General features: G+C 33.7%; 1 protein-coding gene across 4 annotated transcripts in view; it reads right to left on the minus strand.

The window, feature by feature from the left end:
* The window catches only part of LOC149789033 (copine-8-like), a 47,229-nt gene extending 29,163 nt beyond the window's left edge, over positions 1 to 18,066 (minus strand). For 2 of the 4 annotated variants that reach the window (XM_089975207.1, XM_089975204.1), the window contains exons 1-5: positions 18,001 to 18,066; positions 12,273 to 12,408; positions 7,935 to 8,022; positions 5,869 to 5,972; positions 2,571 to 2,610 (exon numbers count right to left, since the gene is read on the minus strand). In XM_089975207.1, coding sequence (XP_089831333.1) covers positions 2,571 to 2,610; positions 5,869 to 5,972; positions 7,935 to 8,022; positions 12,273 to 12,355 — 315 coding nt within the window. In that variant the 5' untranslated portion in view covers positions 12,356 to 12,408; positions 18,001 to 18,066. Of the gene's footprint in view, positions 1 to 2,570; positions 2,611 to 5,868; positions 5,973 to 7,934; positions 8,023 to 12,272; positions 12,409 to 17,391; positions 17,544 to 17,729; positions 17,803 to 18,000 lie in introns of those variants that run through there. The other 2 variants (XM_089975206.1, XM_089975205.1) reach the window with 2 other exon arrangements.
* Between the last annotated feature and the right edge of the window lie 2,527 nt (positions 18,067 to 20,593).

The raw sequence follows: 20,593 nt of genomic DNA on the forward strand, positions 1-20,593 counted from the left end.
ATTCATACATTTAGATATATGCCTGATTCACACTTGTAATCAATAAACCATTCATATATTTAGATACATGCCTGATTCACACTTGTAATCAATAAACCATTCATACATTTAGATACATGCCTGATTCACACTTGTAATCAATAAACCATTCATACATTTAGATACATGCCTGATTCACACTTGTAATCAATAAACCATTCATACATTTAGATACATGCCTGATTCACACTTGTAATCAATAAACCATTCATATATTTAGATACATGCCTGATTCACACTTGTAATCAATAAACCATTCATACATTTAGATACATGCCTGATTCACACTTGTAATCAATAAACCATTCATACATTTAGATACATGCCTGATTCACACTTGTAATCAAAAAACCATTCATACATTTAGATACATGCCTGATTCACACTTGTAATCAATAAACCATTCATACATTTAGATACATGCCTGATTCACACTTGTAATCAATAAACCATTCATACATTTAGATACATGCCTGATTCACACTTAGAAACCAAACTTATTATTTGTTTCTTAAGTTTATACAATATATTTATTCATAGCTGCTATTGTGACAAAAAATCTTTCCTGGTAAGGAAAACATATCTGAAACAATAACAGAGGCAAACCAAAATACATGACAATATATTTGTTTGACTATGTTTTCTGTTTGTGCTACTATCTGCATTCATGGGGAGAAAATCCCTTTGATCCCCCACTGCAGAGATACTTGGAATACCATTGTAGCTGCCTAAATGATGACTACATTCAGATATCTAATTCAAAACGTAATAAAAATTAACTGTACACTAACAAGGAATATATAAACATATACATCTGATGATGGCCCGAGAGTAACAAATCTTGGTTTATACCAGAAAGGGATAAAAGAAATTTAAAAAGAAGTTAAAAGTGCATTTATAGCCTTCACAGAATTTGTATAGCTAACTGCACCAAAATATCTGGAATTATAATGATTACAGTAAATTCAAATGTCAACTCTAAACTTATCCACTCAAGTGTTATAACTACAGTGGAAATAGAGACAAAGTAAAGAACCCTCATAATTGACAGTGTCTACAAGGCTTTGTTCCTTATTAAATATTGTGAGAACATTGAATTTGCTGGTTACAAGCAAAGGTAGACACAAATATATAAAAAAAATTATTAAAAAAGAAAACTTTTGTCTACTAAAAAGAAGAAATAACAGAACTAAAAGAATATAAGATCATTCTCATTGTAGACAATGTGATAAACAATACAAAATGTATGACAAAAGGCTCATGATTTATTCTGTTGCAAAGTATTGACATATGGATAACAATATAAATGAAAAGATACAAATAATGAATACAACAGAGATCCCAAATGTAACAAGGCAGTTTGCAAAATATCAAGGCAAGACTTTTTTTTTTATCAAGGCAGGACCTTAGATACTACTTGGAAGCCCATGTTACTGGCTAGACTGGTTTGTAAAATACCAAGGCAGGACCTTAGATACTACCTGGAAGCCCATTTTACTGGCTAGACTGGTTTGTAAAATATCAAGGCAGGACCTTAGATACTACTTGGAAGCCCATGTTACTGGCTAGACCGGTTTGTAAAATATCAAGGCACGATTTTAGATACTACTTGGAAGACAATTTTATTGGTTAAACCGGTTTGTAAAATATCAAGGCATGAGTTTAAACATTACATGGAAGCCCATTTTACTGGCTGGACTGGTTTGTAAAAGATCAAGGCAGGACCTTAGATACTACCTGAAAGCCCATTTTACTGGCTAGACTGGTTTGTAAAAGATCAAGGCAGGACCTTAGATACTACCTGAAAGCCCATTTTACTGGCTAGACTGGTTTGTAAAAGATCAAGGCAGGACCTTAGATACTACCTGAAAGCCCATTTTACTGGCTAGACTGGTTTGTAAAAGATCAAGGCAGGACCTTAGATACTACCTGAAAGCCCATTTTACTGGCTAGACTGGTTTGTAAAATACCAAGGCAGGACCTTAGATACTACTTGGAAGCCCATTTTACTGGCTAGACTGGTTTGTAAAAGATCAAGGCAGGACCTTAGATACTACTTGGAAGCCCATTTTACTGGCTGGACTGGTTTGTAAAAGATCAAGGCAGGACCTTAGATACTACCTGAAAGCCCATTTTACTGGCTAGACTGGTTTGTAAAAGATCAAGGCAGGACCTTAGATACTACCTGAAAGCCCATTTTACTGGCTAGACTGGTTTGTAAAAGATCAAGGCAGGACCTTAGATACTACTTGGAAGCCCATGTTACTGGCTAGACTGGTTTGTAAAAGATCAAGGCAGGACCTTAGCTACTACCTGAAAGCCCATTTTACTGGCTAGACTGGTTTGTAAAATATCAAGGCAGGACCTTAGATACTACTTGGAAGCCCATGTTACTGGCAAGACTGGTTTGTAAAATATCAAGACAGGTCTTTAAACATTACATGGAAGCCCATTTTACTGGCTAGACTGGTTTGTAAAATATCTGAAATTCTTAATCAGAAAGCATTTCAATACTTGCATAAGGTACTTACATGACTGGTTAATCTCACTGTAGGTGAGTCAACATCATAGCTGAAAAAAATGTATTGAACATTAGAGTAAAAAGGTTTCTTTAAAACTAAAGCAAGTTTTCCTATTTAAAAAAACTTTTTGGGCTGCATTTAATACACACTAAATTTACATAACTAATTAGACTGATTACATTTTCATGCTGGTAATGATCATAGTTCATGTTGGTAATGATTGTAGTTCATGATGGCAATCATTGTAGTTCATGCTGGTAATTATTGTAGTTCTGATTTCAAAAGCAATGACTATTTTACATCAACTAATTAGACTGATTACATTTTCATGCTGGTAATATCATAGTTCATGTTGGTAATGATTGTAGTTCATGATGGCAATCATTGCAGTTCATGCTGGTAATTATTGTAGTTCTGACTTCAAAAGCAATGACTATTTTACATCAATTAATTAGACTGATTACATTTTCATGCTGGTAATATCATAGTTCATGTTGGTAATGATTGCAGTTCATGCTGGTAATGATTGTAGTTCATACTGGTAATTATTTGTAGTTCATGCTGGCAATCATTGTAGTTTATGCTGGTAATAATTGTAGTTCATGCTGGTAATGATTGTAGTTATGATGGCAATGGCAATCATTGTAGTTCATGCTGGTAATGATTGTAGTTCATGCTGGTAATGATTGTAGTTATGATGGCAATGGCAATCATTGTAGTTCATGCTGGTAATGATTGTAGTTCATGCTGGTAATGATTGTAGTTATGACGGCAATGGCAATCATTGTAGTTCATGCTGGTAATTATTGTAGTTCTGACTTCAAAAGCAATGACTATTTTACATCAACTACTAAGACTGATTACATTTTCATGCTGGTAATGATTGCAGTTCATGCTGGTAGTGACTGTAGTTCATACTGGCAATGACTGTAGTTCATACTGGTTATGACTGTAGTTCATGCTGGCAACAACTGAAGTTAATGCAGGTAATGATTATAGCTCATAATGGTAATGATTATAGTTCTGACTTCCTCAGCAGTTACTATGTTACTATCGCTGAACCAAAGTTTCAGAAACAGTGAAGTTTAACTATTAAACAAATTTTTAAAATTGTTAATTGCACAGCATGCTGTCAGTCAATATGACCCACATTCTATGGCACATGTGACACTGTAATGTGATCTTGAATGGAAATATAAAATGTGTGTGACTGCATGATCCTTTAGAATAGTGACACAATCATCTTGAAAGCCTTCTGTAGTATGTTTTCTAAACTTAATAAACTTGAAAATGGATAACTGCATTAACCTGAGAGGTAACGATGTGATAGACTGGGATCCTATCCATAAATAGTCTGATACTCTCATCCTTTTCAGTGTATTAAAGAAATGCTAGAGCTTTCTATACTAACCTGTGAAAAAATTTCAAACCAATTCATGTTTGCTGACCATGTTCTATTCAAGCACTTAAAGTATCTTGCTTGTTTCTGATTCAGTTCAAAATATTCTTTTTGATGAATTACTTTACCAGGTCATTAAAGTGTATTTTGAAATCGACTGTTCCAGGCTAGAATAATGTAAATGATTTCAGGAAAGCATTCATGTACCACAACTTATACGTCTCAAAGTGATCACAATATGTGCAATACATACTTGTGTGTCATAGTAATCTAGGAAACAATAAACAGAAAATGGTCACACACCAAAAAATATGAAAGTTGCATGCTTCCCTTTGCATAATTACTTCAACTGGAAAATTACTGGTAACACTGTCTCTAATACATTCATCATAAAATGTTCAAATAAACTGCCAACAACATTTGTCAATGTCCAAAATAAATGTCTCTGACTGGAGCCCAAAAGTAGGTAACTGCAATCCATATCATGTGCATGAAACAATTCCAACCTAAATCTAAGTTAAAAATCATGATTGCCAAAATCACCAAAGGCAACTGATCACCATAGATGGCTATTGTTACATTCAAAAAACCTTCATTTTGTGACCCCAAAAGAATCTCAAAATATAATTTCTTGAAACATCCAAATTCCAAATTAAGTTTTTATATTCAGTCATGGGTAACACTGATTCTCCAATTATCATCATAAAAAGTATTTAATAAACTGCTAGCAACAATTAATAACATGTATACAAACTTAGTGCCTTTGACTGCAGGTAAAATAATGATAAGATTTTCAAGATGGCTGTGGTGGCCATATTGGATAACCAAGTAGCGCCATTTTAAATAAGGACCAATGAGACATAAGAAAGTCTTTCTGTAAAACACCATGCTAATATGACCATCCATTTAGGAGGATTAGTGATAACATGATTTTGAAGACGGAAGGTGTAGCAGCCATATTTGGTACATGAGCAGCACTACTTTCATTAAAGACCAAATAGACATCATAAGAAAATCCTATGTTGATGTGACTATCCATTCAGGAGGACTATCAAGATAAAAGATTTTAAAGACAGAAACTGTGGCAGCCATATTAGACATCTGATCAGCAACCGTTTCATACGAACCAACCAGACATCTTAAGAAGTCTTCCAGTGAAAACCTCATGTCAATATTATTTTTCATTCAGGAGTATCAATAATACAATTTTAAAGATGGCTGCAATGATGGCCATACTGGATGCCAGATCAGTGCCATTTTCATTTAGGATCAACTAGACATCAAAAGAAGTCATTTAGTTAAAACCTATGTTTATACAACCATGCAGTGTGTGTTGTGCGCATGTGTGTGTGTCTCAACGAAGTCTCATGCAAATGTCCAAATAGTTTAGGTGGAGTAGAGATAACAAACTTGTGCTAACAGACCAACGACCATTCCATACAACCTTCTCATCTATGACCAAACAAGAAAAGAAAACTTCATTGCAGTACTTAAACAATCATTTATGTTTCTACCATGTAGCTTGTCTCATCACAATATCTGTAGATAAGCTGAATAACACTGATAAAGATTTCCAAAAATTATGTATGTTTTTCTTTGCAAATACAAAAGTTCTAGAAATATCTTCAAGTGCATTCCATAGGTACAACTATTTGCAGTATATGAATAACCACCGCTTCATTACATTGTGGGAAAAGTGGTTACTATTTTAGTTAGAACTTAGTCAAATACTCACCCACTGCAAGCCTGATCTCAACAGGTATACTGAAAAAAAACATTACAGCATAGACCCAAAAGATTGATGCATACATGCAAGCACTGAATTCTATATACTGCCCACTTCTCAAAGTAAGGATGACAACAATTTCTGACATGAAAAATACAAAAGATTTGGTTCAGGAAACTTACATTTCAAATTTAAGCTTCTGAGATTCTTCAAAATAGTAGTCCAATATAAATTTGTGGACAAAATCTGGATTTAAGGAGTCCTGTATTTTCTCTGTTCTTCCAACCTGTCAACAAACATGTCATTTATTAAAGGGCTATCTGGAAGAACTGTACAGTGCATAATGTAATTAAATGTATGTAATTAAATGTTTGTAATTTAATATACACAATTTAATGTAATTAAATGCATGTCATTAAATGTATGTAATTAAATGTATGTAATTAAATGTTTGTAATTAAATGCATGTAATTAAATGTATATAATTAAATGCATGTAATTAAATGCATATAATTAAATGCATGTAATTAAATGTATGTAATTAAATGTAATTCAATGTAATTCAATGTATGTAATTATATGTATGCAATTAAATGTATGTAATTAAATGTATGTAATTATATGTATGTAATTATATCTATGTAATACAATGTATGTAATTCAATGTATGTAATTATATGTATGTAATTATATGTACGCAATTAAATGTATGTAATTCAATGTATGTAATTATATGTATGTAATTATATGTATGCAATTAAATGTATGCAATTAAATGTATGTAATTATATGTATGCAATTAAATGTATGTAATTAAATGTATATAATTATATGTACGCAATTAAATGTATGTAATTATATCTATGTAATTAAATGTATGTAATCAAATGAATGTAATTCAATGTAATTAAATGTAATTAAATGTACGTAATTTAATGTGCAATAAACTACTGTGAAAGATGCAAAACAAAGAAGAAAAAAGGTCAAAGAGACAGCATCATTGAACAAGGTGGCCTCTTCATTATTATATTATACTACAACCACAACGCAACTCAACTAAAGTTCCTTTCCGTGCAATAAAAGACTCATCCACAATACTGAGATTACTATTAAAAAATACAACTAAAAAATAATTAGTTGTGATCCATCATCAAAGTCACAAATGTCAATTTCATATTTCTATCCAATTTTTGATCTTCTCCATCCATATGTACATGTATTCACCAATGTCCGTTGCTTCTCATAGTAACCTAAACTGTCAAAACCAATTAAAACAGGGTGATTAGATCTAGTGTGATCTTTCATGCAGATGTGTAAATGACAATGAAGGTTTAATTTTGGAAACATACATGAATGTGTGTATCTGTGAAGGTCATATCTTATGGTAACACAGAAAGTTGCTTATAACATGAACTTCAACCTTACCAATTAAGAAACCTGTGACCAAATGTAGTTGGGGGCTCCAGGTGGCAGAGAGGTCAAAAGTACTCGCCTTTACCAATCACTGCCATCTCAGCTCTGTTCACATGAGTTTGAGTCTTGGACTCAACCAATGTGGATATGTGAGAAAGCTTGCCAGCAGTTTTCTGTAAGACAGTGACTCTTACCGAGATTTTGCCAGGTTATTCTGCCAGCAATTATATTGGCTGCCATGTCCTATCATGCACTCAGAAATGGCGCTATACCCCAAACAACAAACAACAACAACTAAATGCAGCTGGATGCTTCAAGAGCATTAGGAGCTAAAAATTAAGATGATTTTTGGATGCATATCATAGGATGGGACTGGGTGCAGGATTGAAGTAAGATAACCGATGCAACAGTGTAGATATTTTGATGGCTTGTATCTAAAAGTGACATGCTGACAAGTCTAAAAAATCTCATGAAGTTTATGTAATTACCATTCAATTGCTTTTTCATGATGGAAAATTTTGCATTCTTCACAAAGAAATAAAAAAAACATTGTGTCACTTTTAATTGCGTGTTGTTTGTGTAGAATAAAACAGACCTTTTGATAAAAAATACAATGAAACCAATATAAGCTTTCAGTAAATGTAGACACCATATTTGAAAGTACAGAGACACATACAAGTGTTCTATAAATTCAAAGACCAAAGAAGAAGGCTCAATGAGATTAAACACTATACATATTCTGTCACTACCAAATGCATATTCACAAATTTATATATATTGATAACAATTTCATTTATTGCAACAACAACAAAAAATTCACAATCTGTATACTTACCTCACAGTATGAATTTGACTTTGTGTCTCTCATAAACAGAACACACATTGGATCCGACTTTGAAAATGCATCTTTGTCTCTTAGATGCCTGTGTCAAAATGCATAAGGAAATGAGATGAGAAATCATGGCATAAAGAGATGGCAGGAAATCAAACACATGAAATTTTAAACTTTAGAAGACTGACAATCTTTCTTTCAATTTTGCTTAAATTAAATAAAATAAAACATATTTGCAGAGCAGCATCTTGAAAAGATAGTTATTTTGAACAATCAGAAATCAAACTCCAGATACCCTGCACAAAAGAAAATGCATTTGTTTCCTTGGTTACTTACAAAACTATAGATACTTCAGGCATAAGAAGTAAGAGTACAGTACTAATATATCTGCCACCTTGAAAACTTTGCAATTTGTGTAAAATAATAGCTCTAATTATGTCACTACTAGTTTAAGGGATTCATTGTGAATGTACAGGTAATGAGGTATTTTAAATAAATTCAATTTTGTTTTAACATTGTTTTTCTTTATATTTCAATAAAGGTGTCCAAATTAGTATTATTTGTGCATGTCTTTACTTGATTTCAATAATACAATAAAAAAATTATTGAATTAGTATTAAATAATATTAGTGTGGTCTTGGCATGTTGGTAGGCCATGGCCAAAACAATTTGCACACAAATATCTTTCCATACATATCAAACCAAAAATCCTAAAATTATCATTGTGAAATTAATTAAAGTTGTTTTAGGCTAAACTTTTTTAAAAAGAAAAACCTGAAATTCATTTCATTCATTTTCATATTATGCTGTGATTTTATATTTACAAATGTCAGCTTACTGTATTTATTTAAAGCTTACCATAACTGAGATACACAGCATTCTTGTCTCTTTTTTGACACTTTTCACAATGAACTATTGATACAGAGCCAAAATTATTACAGGTTGAAAAAAAGGTGTATTTTATGTAGCAGAAGAAAGTGTCCTATACATACCATATGTACTCGCTTATAAGTCGACTCAAACTGCAAACTGCACAGACACAGATTTGCCATCGCATAAAACACCAGCAAATCTGGGTCTGTGCAGTTTTTTTAGGAGTAATCATTAGAACAAGATAGACCCTGATCTCCAGGTGCATTATGCTATGACAGATCAGGATCTTTATTTCCAGTTTGACATGACTAATAAGTGATCAAAAGATAAACAGCTTTTGTTTTATTATTACATGTATTAGTCAAATTAAATTCTATACATGGCGGTTGTACAAGTTCTTGCAAGTACAAGCAATACTCTTCACAGCTCAGATGTTGCCTTTCTTTCTCCATACTGCAAAAGATCTTGTATAGAAAACTCCATAGCCATCAATCACTCTCACATTACCATACAGAATTATTTCATACTGCAGGATTCTGATATTGATTAGTGTGATGAAAAATAATAACACCACTGAGGTGAAAGAAAATGTAATGACTAGTATGGTGATATCACAGTGCATCTACACCCTTTACCCAATTAGGAAATATGTCTGCTATTTAATAAAAAATTCTGCATATATTTTTTCTAGTTCTTTGTTTCTACATGATATAAACAGATTGTAAATACAACACACCGGTGTATGTGTGTGTATATATCTCTCACACACACACACACACATATGTGTATATATATATATATATATATATATATATATATATATATATATATATATATATATATATATATATATATATATATATATATAACGTACATGTACTTTTCTGTTTCTACATGGTATAACAGACTTTAAATATAACATACATGCACTGCACTTTTATAAATATTTTGAAGCAATAAGGGCATGCCAGTGGGGAAAAATGTCTAAAAAGCTCCAAAATCGAAGGAAGCAGATTTCAGATATCAGCTATTTAAATTAATTTTCTTTATGAATCATACAAACTGTCAGTCAATGAACTTACAGTCTGTTTCTACTCAAAACTCAATTAATTGTTAAAATACATAATTACCTCAATGACAACTGACACAAGCTTACAGACAAAACTACTGATGGAATATAATATCTAAACTTGGTTATCTGGTAACCTGAACTTTCAAAATATACATCTGTTTTGGAGAAATCAAGAATGCATTAGTGTGGACTGAAAACCAAACTCGTGTGATTGTCAAATTTAGGTTAAGCATCTGTTACCAAATCAGACTGTGTGTCTGAATGGAAATAACAAAATAAATACACAAACTATAATAGCTAAACTCAAAATCATTAAAACTAAGGTTAATTACCTATGTTACACCTTTTATAAAGGCTTTTGGATTTGTCTGCTTTATGACAATATAATACAGTATGCACACTTCACTCATGAAATATATAAATCTTTATGTCTATTACAAAGAAATAGATATCCTCAAAATAATTTGTTTACACATGGCAGTGTTTCCCTTTATGCACATTTGTGCATCAGGGACACACACTGGAGAAAATTGATGCACACATTTTGTTACCGTGTGCTTTTTTTACGCAAAGGATTTTCATAATATGATCATGATTTATTTAATACCCAATGCATTGGACGATGGATGGCAGCGTATATACTTTGTGTACAGGCACTGACTGGTTGCCCGCTTTGTTTTTCCTCTGCCTTGTGCTCCTCCATTCGTATAGGCAATGCAGGGAACATATAAAACAATGAACCAGACTAGCATAGGCAATGTTATGACAGAGTAGCTTCCCCTAATCTCGTGAGCTTCTCACGATTTCCATCGAGCTCAGCAAGCCGTTCTAGATATTTAACATCAAGGCTCATTGCACTAGAGAGTGATCGCCAGATTAAAACGTCATGCACTAAAAAGCATTAGCAAAGAAAGTGAAAGAAGCAGAACACAAAAGAGTAACTGTGGATCTATCTTTAATGAAGAATGGAGAAAATTATTCCCTTGACTGGAATATTCATTATGATTACCGGTGTGACTTCTGATCACGTGATTGCAAAGACTGCAAAAGTGAATAATCCTTTCATGACAGGATTTTAAAATTTTAAAAAATAGGCCCTCATTCACCATAAGATATCTGGAGAACACATTATAACCTGAGACATTATTTCACAACAAAGAAATCAGTAAACTTGCAGAGACAAATGCGTTATTTGGATTACAAAGTCAGCGGGTCATTGCAGATTTTGTTGGTTTTTAACTTTTACTGCCATAAAGGAAAGATCTTAAAGTTAAAGTGTAATTTATTAGAAAGAAGATGAATCAGTATCCTTCCTGATATTTGGATAAATGTGTTCGAGGACAAAGTACAATGAAACCTATGATAGTACACATTTGATGAAAGGCAGTAAATTAACTCCCATTTGGTTAGAAAGATTTATTTGGCTTTTTGTATTGGCTTATATGTAATGTATTGGGCTAAAATATTGTTGTGGAGACTGTTAAAAGTAAGACTTTTAAAAAAAAATGAACTAATAAAATTATTCTTTGAATGGACAATGCATTTGTTTGTTAACTGTGTATGTTGGTGTATTTGTATGTTTAGAGAAAGAGAGAGAGAGTATGTTGTGCAAGTTGCAATATCCTATTTCAAGCTGAAAATGTACAAGTCGTATGAAAATTTGTCAGTACATTTTTGACCCCCCCATTTTTTATTTGACCCCCAGTTTTGACGCCTAGAGTTTTTTTGTACCCTCAATTTTACACCCCTGGGGGATACACTGCATGGAGTAGTTACTGTTGTTGAAGTAGGGTTTAATGCCAGTTTTCAGTACAAGAGAGGCTATACATGGCAGCCGGTATAAATGATGGAGGCAGAACCCAGGGAAACCCCCGAAAGAACCACCGACCCACAAGAAGCTACTGGCAAACCTCACATACCCACAATGGCTGTACACATGTAGTAGTAAATACTTTTCCCTCTCATGAAACAGTCAAATCTATAGTACTGTAATTTGGTGCAAAAACTGGATACCTAGAAAGTACAGCCCAATCTCAAAGTGTACTTCATTTATCTGAATAGAATATTTAACATTTGGCAGGGGTACCTGCTGACAGCTTTATCCATTTCCAAGATGTACACTATAACTTTACAAATGCTAAGATATTGTACATTATCAACAAAATCATCTTGTTTTCTGGTTTGTTTCTATGACAATCTGATGGAAACTTTGTATTACAGGTAAGGAAAAATCCTATCCATTTATCCAACAGTCTGGTCCATGTGACTTTAGTTATGGTCATTTGCATTGGTTAACATGACTCTGACTGACTAATATGGCGATGTTCTCAGTCATCTGAAATCACCAGTACATTTAGTTAGTCTTAGATAGACATGTCTACAACAGACAGTTTTACCTGCAAGATACACTGACTTCTACTTTACTGCATGGTACTGCTGCAGTGCCTGGTTGAAATTGTCCACCAGGTATGTTAGCCATGTTGCTGCTGTACAAGCTACTGATTCAAACAATGGCTGATGATGATAACACACCTGAAAAGATATGGATAGACAACTTTTTTATATATGCTTCTCAAAGACACAATCAACTGTGACAATGGTAGCTTAGCATACTCAAACTGTGCCTGCCAAGCTGTTTTGGGTTCTGTTACCATCATGACCTACTTAATTTTTAACAATTATTTTTGTATATCTCTAAGCTTTTTCTGAAATAAGAAATGAAATCATCTTACTCAGCCCCCTCCCCCTTCCCTATTAATACATATATATACTGTATCTATGAAACTTCTCCCAATACTGACCAGCACCAATTAATTAGTAACATCTGAAAGCTTCTCTCTGGACCTAGGAATTATAAGCAATCAGATCAATAAAATCTGTAATTGTTATTATGAGGATGACAATACCATTATCATTATAAATTCAGTTTTTGAATGCCTGAAAATTAAATAATTAACAAGCACACTTTCTGTTCTCCTGTGTGGCAGTATCTGTCTTCAACAATGATGCAATCAATTTTTTAGACAAGTGGAACTGTGCAATGAATTTGACATGGTGATGTTAACCTAAAGGACCTTGTTCAGTCCTGAGTCATACAAAACACCTTTGTCATAGACTGAACTAGAGTACCATGAATGGCATAATAAACATCTGACCTGTAATTAATAATCCTCCATGCAGGCACTAATAGAGTATGGTTGACCAACAGGTCTCATTAATCTTAGCCTTTGGCCAAGGTATGAACTCAAGTTATTGAAAAATGCATTATTTTCTTTTTAAACTTGCCATTATAATGACCTTAGCCTTTTACAGCCCAGAATAAATCAGTTTCTTAATTACCGTAAGTACAAACCATCCACAAATTCTGGACAAGGAACTTACTCTACCACAAATGTTATTCAAGAAAATTTATTTTACATTCTGCCATGATGACCTAGACCTTCTAAATAAAAAAATCAGATGACCTCTAGCATTCCCTAATAAGTGCAAGGAATCCACAAACACTGGTCAAGGTATGTTGCCTACAACTAAAGTTATGGATAATAAACACATTTTCGTCGGTCACAGGAGCTTGACCTTTGACCATATGAACCTAAATTCAACATGCAAGTCATCCACAAATTTTAATGACAGCACAAAAATGAGAACTGAAATTTTTAGGCAAAAGACATTTTTCTGTTCAGTCAGTGTGACTGTGACCTTTAACCTGTTGATCCCAAAATCAATAGGCTTCCTTCTTACTTCAAGTTCTCTACAAAGTCTGATATCTCTCAGCTTATGTAATTCTTAAAAAAATATTCATATGCACTGTGGCAATGGCAATCACCTTTCCTGCCATGTGACATACTCAAAACAATACATTATGTTCTTTAAATGTAATTGTTGCCCTTCCTGACTTTTCCCTAAGACTCTGAACATTCCCTTTTATTTTTCTGTACTATTAAAACCTTTTATGAGTTTCAATGTCCATTTTGTTCTGACATGTCGCTTGTTGGATACCACTTTAAAAACAATAAACAAATCTTGATCATGCAGATGTTTTGCATCACAAAATTTATGCAGTTTAAAGTGCCTAAGGTACTTGCATAAAGTTAGTCAGTTTCCCTGACCAATTCCACTACATTTAATAAGAAACCCAGATCCAAATCAAACAGAGACTTGCCAGTATACAGATTTTACCACAGACAATTGCAGTTCCTTCACTTGTACTTTTATTCTGCAAGTCCGTATTTTAATGGTCATTTCCATAAGACTTACGGCCAAATCATAAGGGTTGGCAGGTCAGTGTTCATGGTGTATTCGATTAAATGACTCACAGTAATATGTCTTAATGATTGTTCTCATGATGATCAAACACCGAAACATGAACAAAACATCCCCTCTAGCATAGTTTATACTCATTAAACACCCTATCATAAAACATGCACTCTGCTTACAGCTGGAGCAAAATGTTGATAAAGTTTAAATGAATAAAATTTTAAAAACCTAATGAGTTTTTAGTACCCAAGTGTACAATTCTCAATACATGTACTCTGTTTATCTATAGTTATGCAGTAGATAGATGGCTGGAACAATAATTTTAACACACAATTTGCTAAGATAATCCTCACTCAATGACTACCATCGCAAACTCAGTCATTCCCATACTAGTGCCTACACAAGGTATACACATCTTCACAATCAGTAAGCAGAAAAAGACAAGTCAGCGCTGCTTTCTTTATTAGGTAATGTAAATCAATAATTAGGCAAAATTACACTTTAACTGATTCTGGTAGTAGCAATAATCTGCATTCTGGAATTCTGAGGACAGGATGGGGTTTTTATTTTTTGGGCACTTAAATGAATAAAAGGGAAGTCTCTATACAATCCATAAGAAGAGCTCTGGATGTACTGGACAAGAAACCAGGTGTATATTACACAAGGATGTGCATTAATGAAAACCTGTTAGTTTAAATGTAATTTGCTATCAATAATACACATTTATTGATTCTATATATCCTTAAATGTGGTCACTGCTATTGTCAACACAAAAATATTGTTTTCAATACCTAAAACTGAATGCCATTGCTATCACATTTTCCAATCAAATATTAATGTCCTGAAATTTATCTGTATTCTATATACATACTGAGTCTTTTGAAATGTGCTACACTGCTGAAAAACTGATTTTAATCAAAGCAATACTTATGCATACCCAACAAAACAATTTTAAAGAAAACATTTTTATAATTACTGTGCAAAAATATAAAATAATATTTCTTTATTTCTCCATTTATTATTTTTCAAATGTTTTGTCTCAGTCCCTTTGTGCATAACTGAAACCGTGGATATTAGCCTGTAGATAACAATATGGGTGGTCTGGGATTCGGCTGATGTGGGTATGTGAGAAAGCTTGCCAGTAGCTTCTCGTTGTGGGCTGGTGATTCTTTCCGGGTTCTTCCTCCACCATTAATACTGGCCGCCATGTATAGCCTATCGTGTGCTGAAAAATGGCATTAAACCCAACAACAACAACAACAATATGGGTGTCTTGATATCTCTGTTGGTATTCCAGCAACTTAACTTCTGGAATAAAATAATTAAGGTCAATAGTTATCAACACAAATGAATCATGTCTTATCCATTGTGCCACATAAAACAAAACGTGCAAGGTAGATGGAGGATGCTCATGGATCTCAGTAAACTTCATCCCTAAGTAAACCGAATCAAGAAAGACTTAAGCAGGAATGAATAGTGTGCTATATGGAATAAATACAAGGCTTCTGAGCCGTCAAAAACATCAAAAAGAATATTAAGAAGCAACCATTCCTTATCAACTCAATGTTAAGTTAATATACACTATAGTGAATCAGCAAATTCCTTTACAAGGTAGACCTGTGTACAAGGTTACTTAGGGCAGACAACTAGATGACTGAGGTATTTTCATTATCTTAGATAAAGCTAAATCTACATAAAACATTGTACAGTGGCATATTGTCGTGAGTAATAAATTATGTACCTTTGTTATTTCAAAAATCTCTTGGAATTTATAAAAAAATATGAAAAAATTCAAAAATTATTCCTTCTTGTATGGCAATAATATGTTGACATACAATCCTGGATATCAGACGATGACGGTTTTCTCAAAAGTTTTTCGCAGCTCATAGTGTGATTATTTTTCAGCATAATATGCATGAACAAATTAAAACTATAATTGTGACTCTGATCCATGTAAGTTCTTTCCTATGAATAAATAACTACATTTTTTTAAGGCTTACTAAACACATACACACATTCTTAATGCTAAAGTCTGTCCACACCTGTGATATCTCCAGAAATTTTGACAGCATCTGGTTAAGTGAGCAATAACATCATAAAATGTTTTTACAAAAGCACAATATCATCAAATAAGAGAAATATGTTATATAAAAGAAATATAACATTATTTTTCATGTTTAACTGATAACATAATTTAATGTCAAAACTAATTATTCTTTCAATTTAAGTAAATTATATCATGAAAGATGAAATTGATCCTTTTCTTACTTGGTTTGTCACAAAAGTGAAATTCAAACATTAGCACCCCAATAACCACACCTCCCACCCACCTACTCACACATTTGTAGCCATATGGCTGTGAACCAAAATTTAGCAATACAGAAAACTTAAAATCCATGCGAGTAATTTCCACCCATTCAGTGTTGACGCCTGTCCTTTATTTACTATGCTCCTTCTTTTGGGAAATTCTAATGTCTGAATTGAAATTAATATTGGTGAGACTAATCTGATTTTTATAACCAGACCAACATGGGGCCAGCCAAGAGCTGGGTAATTTTTACGGGGATTATTTTAAGGTGGTATACTCATCTTTCAGCATGACCATTAAGAATCTGATTCACCCAAAAAAGCAATATTATATATGCCATTGTTGAGCTGGTTGTTATAATGACTGATTATATATATATCACACAGTCAGTAAACTCCATCATCGCTGGCTGATCACATGACTATGTCAGTGTAAAGATAAAACCTGCATCAAGGGTCATGCACTGGCAGTCAGACAACAGATAAGTGCGTGAGCAATTATGGTGGATTATCATAGGCATACACAAAAAGAAAATTAGTATGAAATGTTGCAATCGCAAGTTCAATAAGAAACCCTTCTGCTGCTACTAAACTCCATAACAAACAGCCAGAGCATGTGTGCACACCATCTACCGCTGAAGTGATCACTGTAAAGTTTTCCAGTGCAGCTAGTAAAGCAAGAAAATAATAGGTGGCAGAAAACAATTTGTCTGCCATCCATGAGCTTTGAACAAGATAGTAATTCAGAACCTAAATAAATAGTAATAGACAAAACTAAACAAACACACTATCCAGAGTGAAGGATTTTTTGTTATTGTTGTGTTCAGCTGTTTTGTTGTTTGAAAGCAATGAGCTAAATATTATTAACAAATTAATTGCACATAAAATGAAACGATCCAAAATGTTCAATATGTCATAGAATTGAGAAAACCATGTCAACAAACGTTTTACCTTGTCTGTTCGTCGCTCCAATTAAGTTTGCAATATGAAAACACAGCGCTATATGTATATGGGAAGTTGTGTGTCAAGGAAGATTAAACACGAAACTGGTTATTTATACTACTCGGTAGACATCTGTGGTCGCTGATGTGTATGGTTACTACTGTTTTGTTTGTGCATCAGATCAGATATTTCGCAAACCCTTGGGTTAATAATAGACATTGTTTTATATTTAGCTTAACAATTTACGATAGTGAGCAGAAGTCAAATGCCATTGACGTACTGTAGTAGTTGTATATAGTGTGACGAATTTTGGCATACGTCAGAGTCTATACACTACCTAGTCCTACCTGTAAGACCTGACGCTGATATTTATGTTGTGGGCGTCAGGTCTAAACAAAATCAAAATGTGCTATGTCTTACATGTAGGACTATACACTACAGAGAGGCCTGAATCGAAAATGGGAGTGGTTTTTCTCAGACCTGTAATTAATCTAATTCCTACTCATGTGACTATTACTTTTCTATGCGGAGTCGATCTATAATTATTTTTTTACTGGGAAGAAAGTTAAAATATGTAATCGGATTCTTAAAATATTACAGTTCTTTAAAAAGACTTACATTTTCTACTCTAGGAGCCTAAATTACGGTGCTTGTCTAATGCATTTATCAATAACCGGTGTCGAGTCTAAAAGAGGAAGTATATCTATATATATCCGCTTGATAATAATAAGAATAATGCTAAGGTCTTGCTCTGTCTTAAAAGTGCTTTAAACACACACACACACACACACACACACACATGAATTTGTGACACAGTTTCTGTCGTTTTTGGATTTTATTTATCAGGATCTTGGAACCCAGCGATTTTTGTGTCTTTTGAAATTGCATCTGCCAGGCACGTTTGGGTAATTTTGCTGGTTCCCCAAACTAGACGATGCTTGGAATCGTTTGTTTTGGCTTCTTTTTTGCGCAGTAGCAGCAGGGAGGGTGGACAAACTTTTGGAGCAAGTCTTCTTTGAAAATAAAATTTCACACGAAAAAAATGAAATACAAGCTCAATAACGTCAAACAAACAGAAGCCTCTAACAGACCGAGATTTTCTCTAATTGGGTTAGCTCATTTTGCTACTTTATCTTTGTTATTCGTGTTTTCAAATTTGCATGTGTGTTTGTTTACACAACCGAACACTCATTGTTGGACGTCACTCTCCCTGCTGCTGTTTCTTAACCAAATATTACGTGTATCGACTCCATTAAACACAACTAAAATATTACAGTTATCTCTGATCACTTTGGGTATTTGTGTATATCGCTGAGTAATATAAATCGCGTCTGTGTTTTTGTGTCTGCCTCGAGAAAATACTCGAGCTGGATTTGATTGTTTTTCCAGCATCACATGGTCGTATACTACGAGATTATTAATAAATCCATCGAGGTCATCTACAGATGGGGCTTCATCAATATCGGTGATAAAATCAATAATATCATTGCCGTCCAGGTCCAACAATTTTGCGTTTTCATTAAAATCTTTGAGCACATAGTTGCATCGTTTATCATCTACGGATGGTGTCATTAAGTATAATTTATCCCACTTGAGCCATCTCATTATCAGATTAAGTAATAGTTGCCTCTTTCCAGACCAAGATGGACCTATGATAATTGCTCTGATAGAATTTGGTAGCGCTGGATTATGTTTGACTGGCTCTTGATTTCGTGTCGCTGAAAAATCAATGATATCCATGTTGTAAAAATATAATAAATAATATGGATTTATATTGTGTTAGATGCAGAGCATCCACCACCACAAGTGGATTAACAACAATAATAACAAAAAATAAAAAGCGTGCCCTTACAGGTAACTGTGTGAAATGTGGTACAAACAAATACAAATTTATCTCCCTGACACAGTCAGGACACAACGTGTCTGGTTATAATATTGCTGCTTCACTAGGAAAATTACCAGGAACTCCATTGGTTAAGTATTCAGGAGAAAAACTTCTTCCTGGATATAATTACTGTGGTACTGGAACCCGACTTGATATCCGACTTGACGAGCTAGATCAACTAAAATCTGGAGAGTATCCAATAAATGCTATGGATCAAGCATGTCACGTTCATGATGTGCCGTATAAAAATAAAGATTTACAACAACGACATATTGCAGATGTGAAGTTGATTCACTCGTTAAATTCCATAAAAAAAATTAAATCTCTCAGAGAAAAAAATTGCCAGCTTCCTAGTAAAATCTCCGACGAAAGGCAAACTAGTGCTAGGGGCCGGTAATTAATCAACCAATTATCATTATTATAATAGAATCGATTTATTATAGCCCAAGAGGATATTGGAAGGGTAGAGCAGCGATTAGAAAACTTGCTGATAGAGCAAATGTCACACGTTCTGTTCTTGCAAAATGGTTAGCACGACGGGCAATATGGCCGATTTATGTACCATCACCTAAACACATTCAGTACGCACATTTTGATGTCAGCACTCCCAATGAAGTTCATCCAGCATATATTTTGTTTTTACCACACTATACTGTTAAAACTGATAGACGTCAATCACGCACATACAAATACGCGTTGACTATCGTTGATGTTGCAAGTAGATATAAAGAAGCAAGACCACTATCAACTAAAGCAGCAACTGAAGTTGCATCTATGTTTAAACGAATTTATCAACAAGGATCCGGACACAAGGTGGTCTACGATGGCCACAGTTGCTACTGGGTGATCATGGCAAGGAATTTCTTGGTACAGTATCATCTCTGATGAAAAAACATAACGTCAAAATCAGAAGAGGACATACTGCAATTCATCAGGCAATTGTTGAACGATTTAATCGAACACTTGCCGAGAGATTGTTTGGATATCAGTATGCGAAGGAATAATTCAGAAAGATATTAGATCTCATGAAATTGTTGCAAGACTACCAAGTATAATAGATGCGTTAAATAATGAAATTACTCATAAAGTTTCTATCAAACCCATTAATGCTATCACAAAAAAAACAACATATGCCAATATAACGACATGACTCCTTCTCAAAACAACCAGTACTAGGTAATGTGACTGTAAGATATTTATATGAACCTGGTGAACTTGAAGGGGGTAATAAAAGAGCAACTGATCCTATTTGGAGTGTGACGACACATACAATTTTCAGCGTGGTAAGATCCACGGGTAGACCTGCAATCTACAGATTAGATTCAA

Source organism: Sinohyriopsis cumingii, chromosome 11 (genome assembly GCF_028554795.1).
Source record: "Sinohyriopsis cumingii isolate HCF-2022 chromosome 11, ASM2855479v2, whole genome shotgun sequence".
NCBI classification, from domain to species: domain Eukaryota; kingdom Metazoa; phylum Mollusca; class Bivalvia; order Unionida; family Unionidae; genus Sinohyriopsis; species Sinohyriopsis cumingii.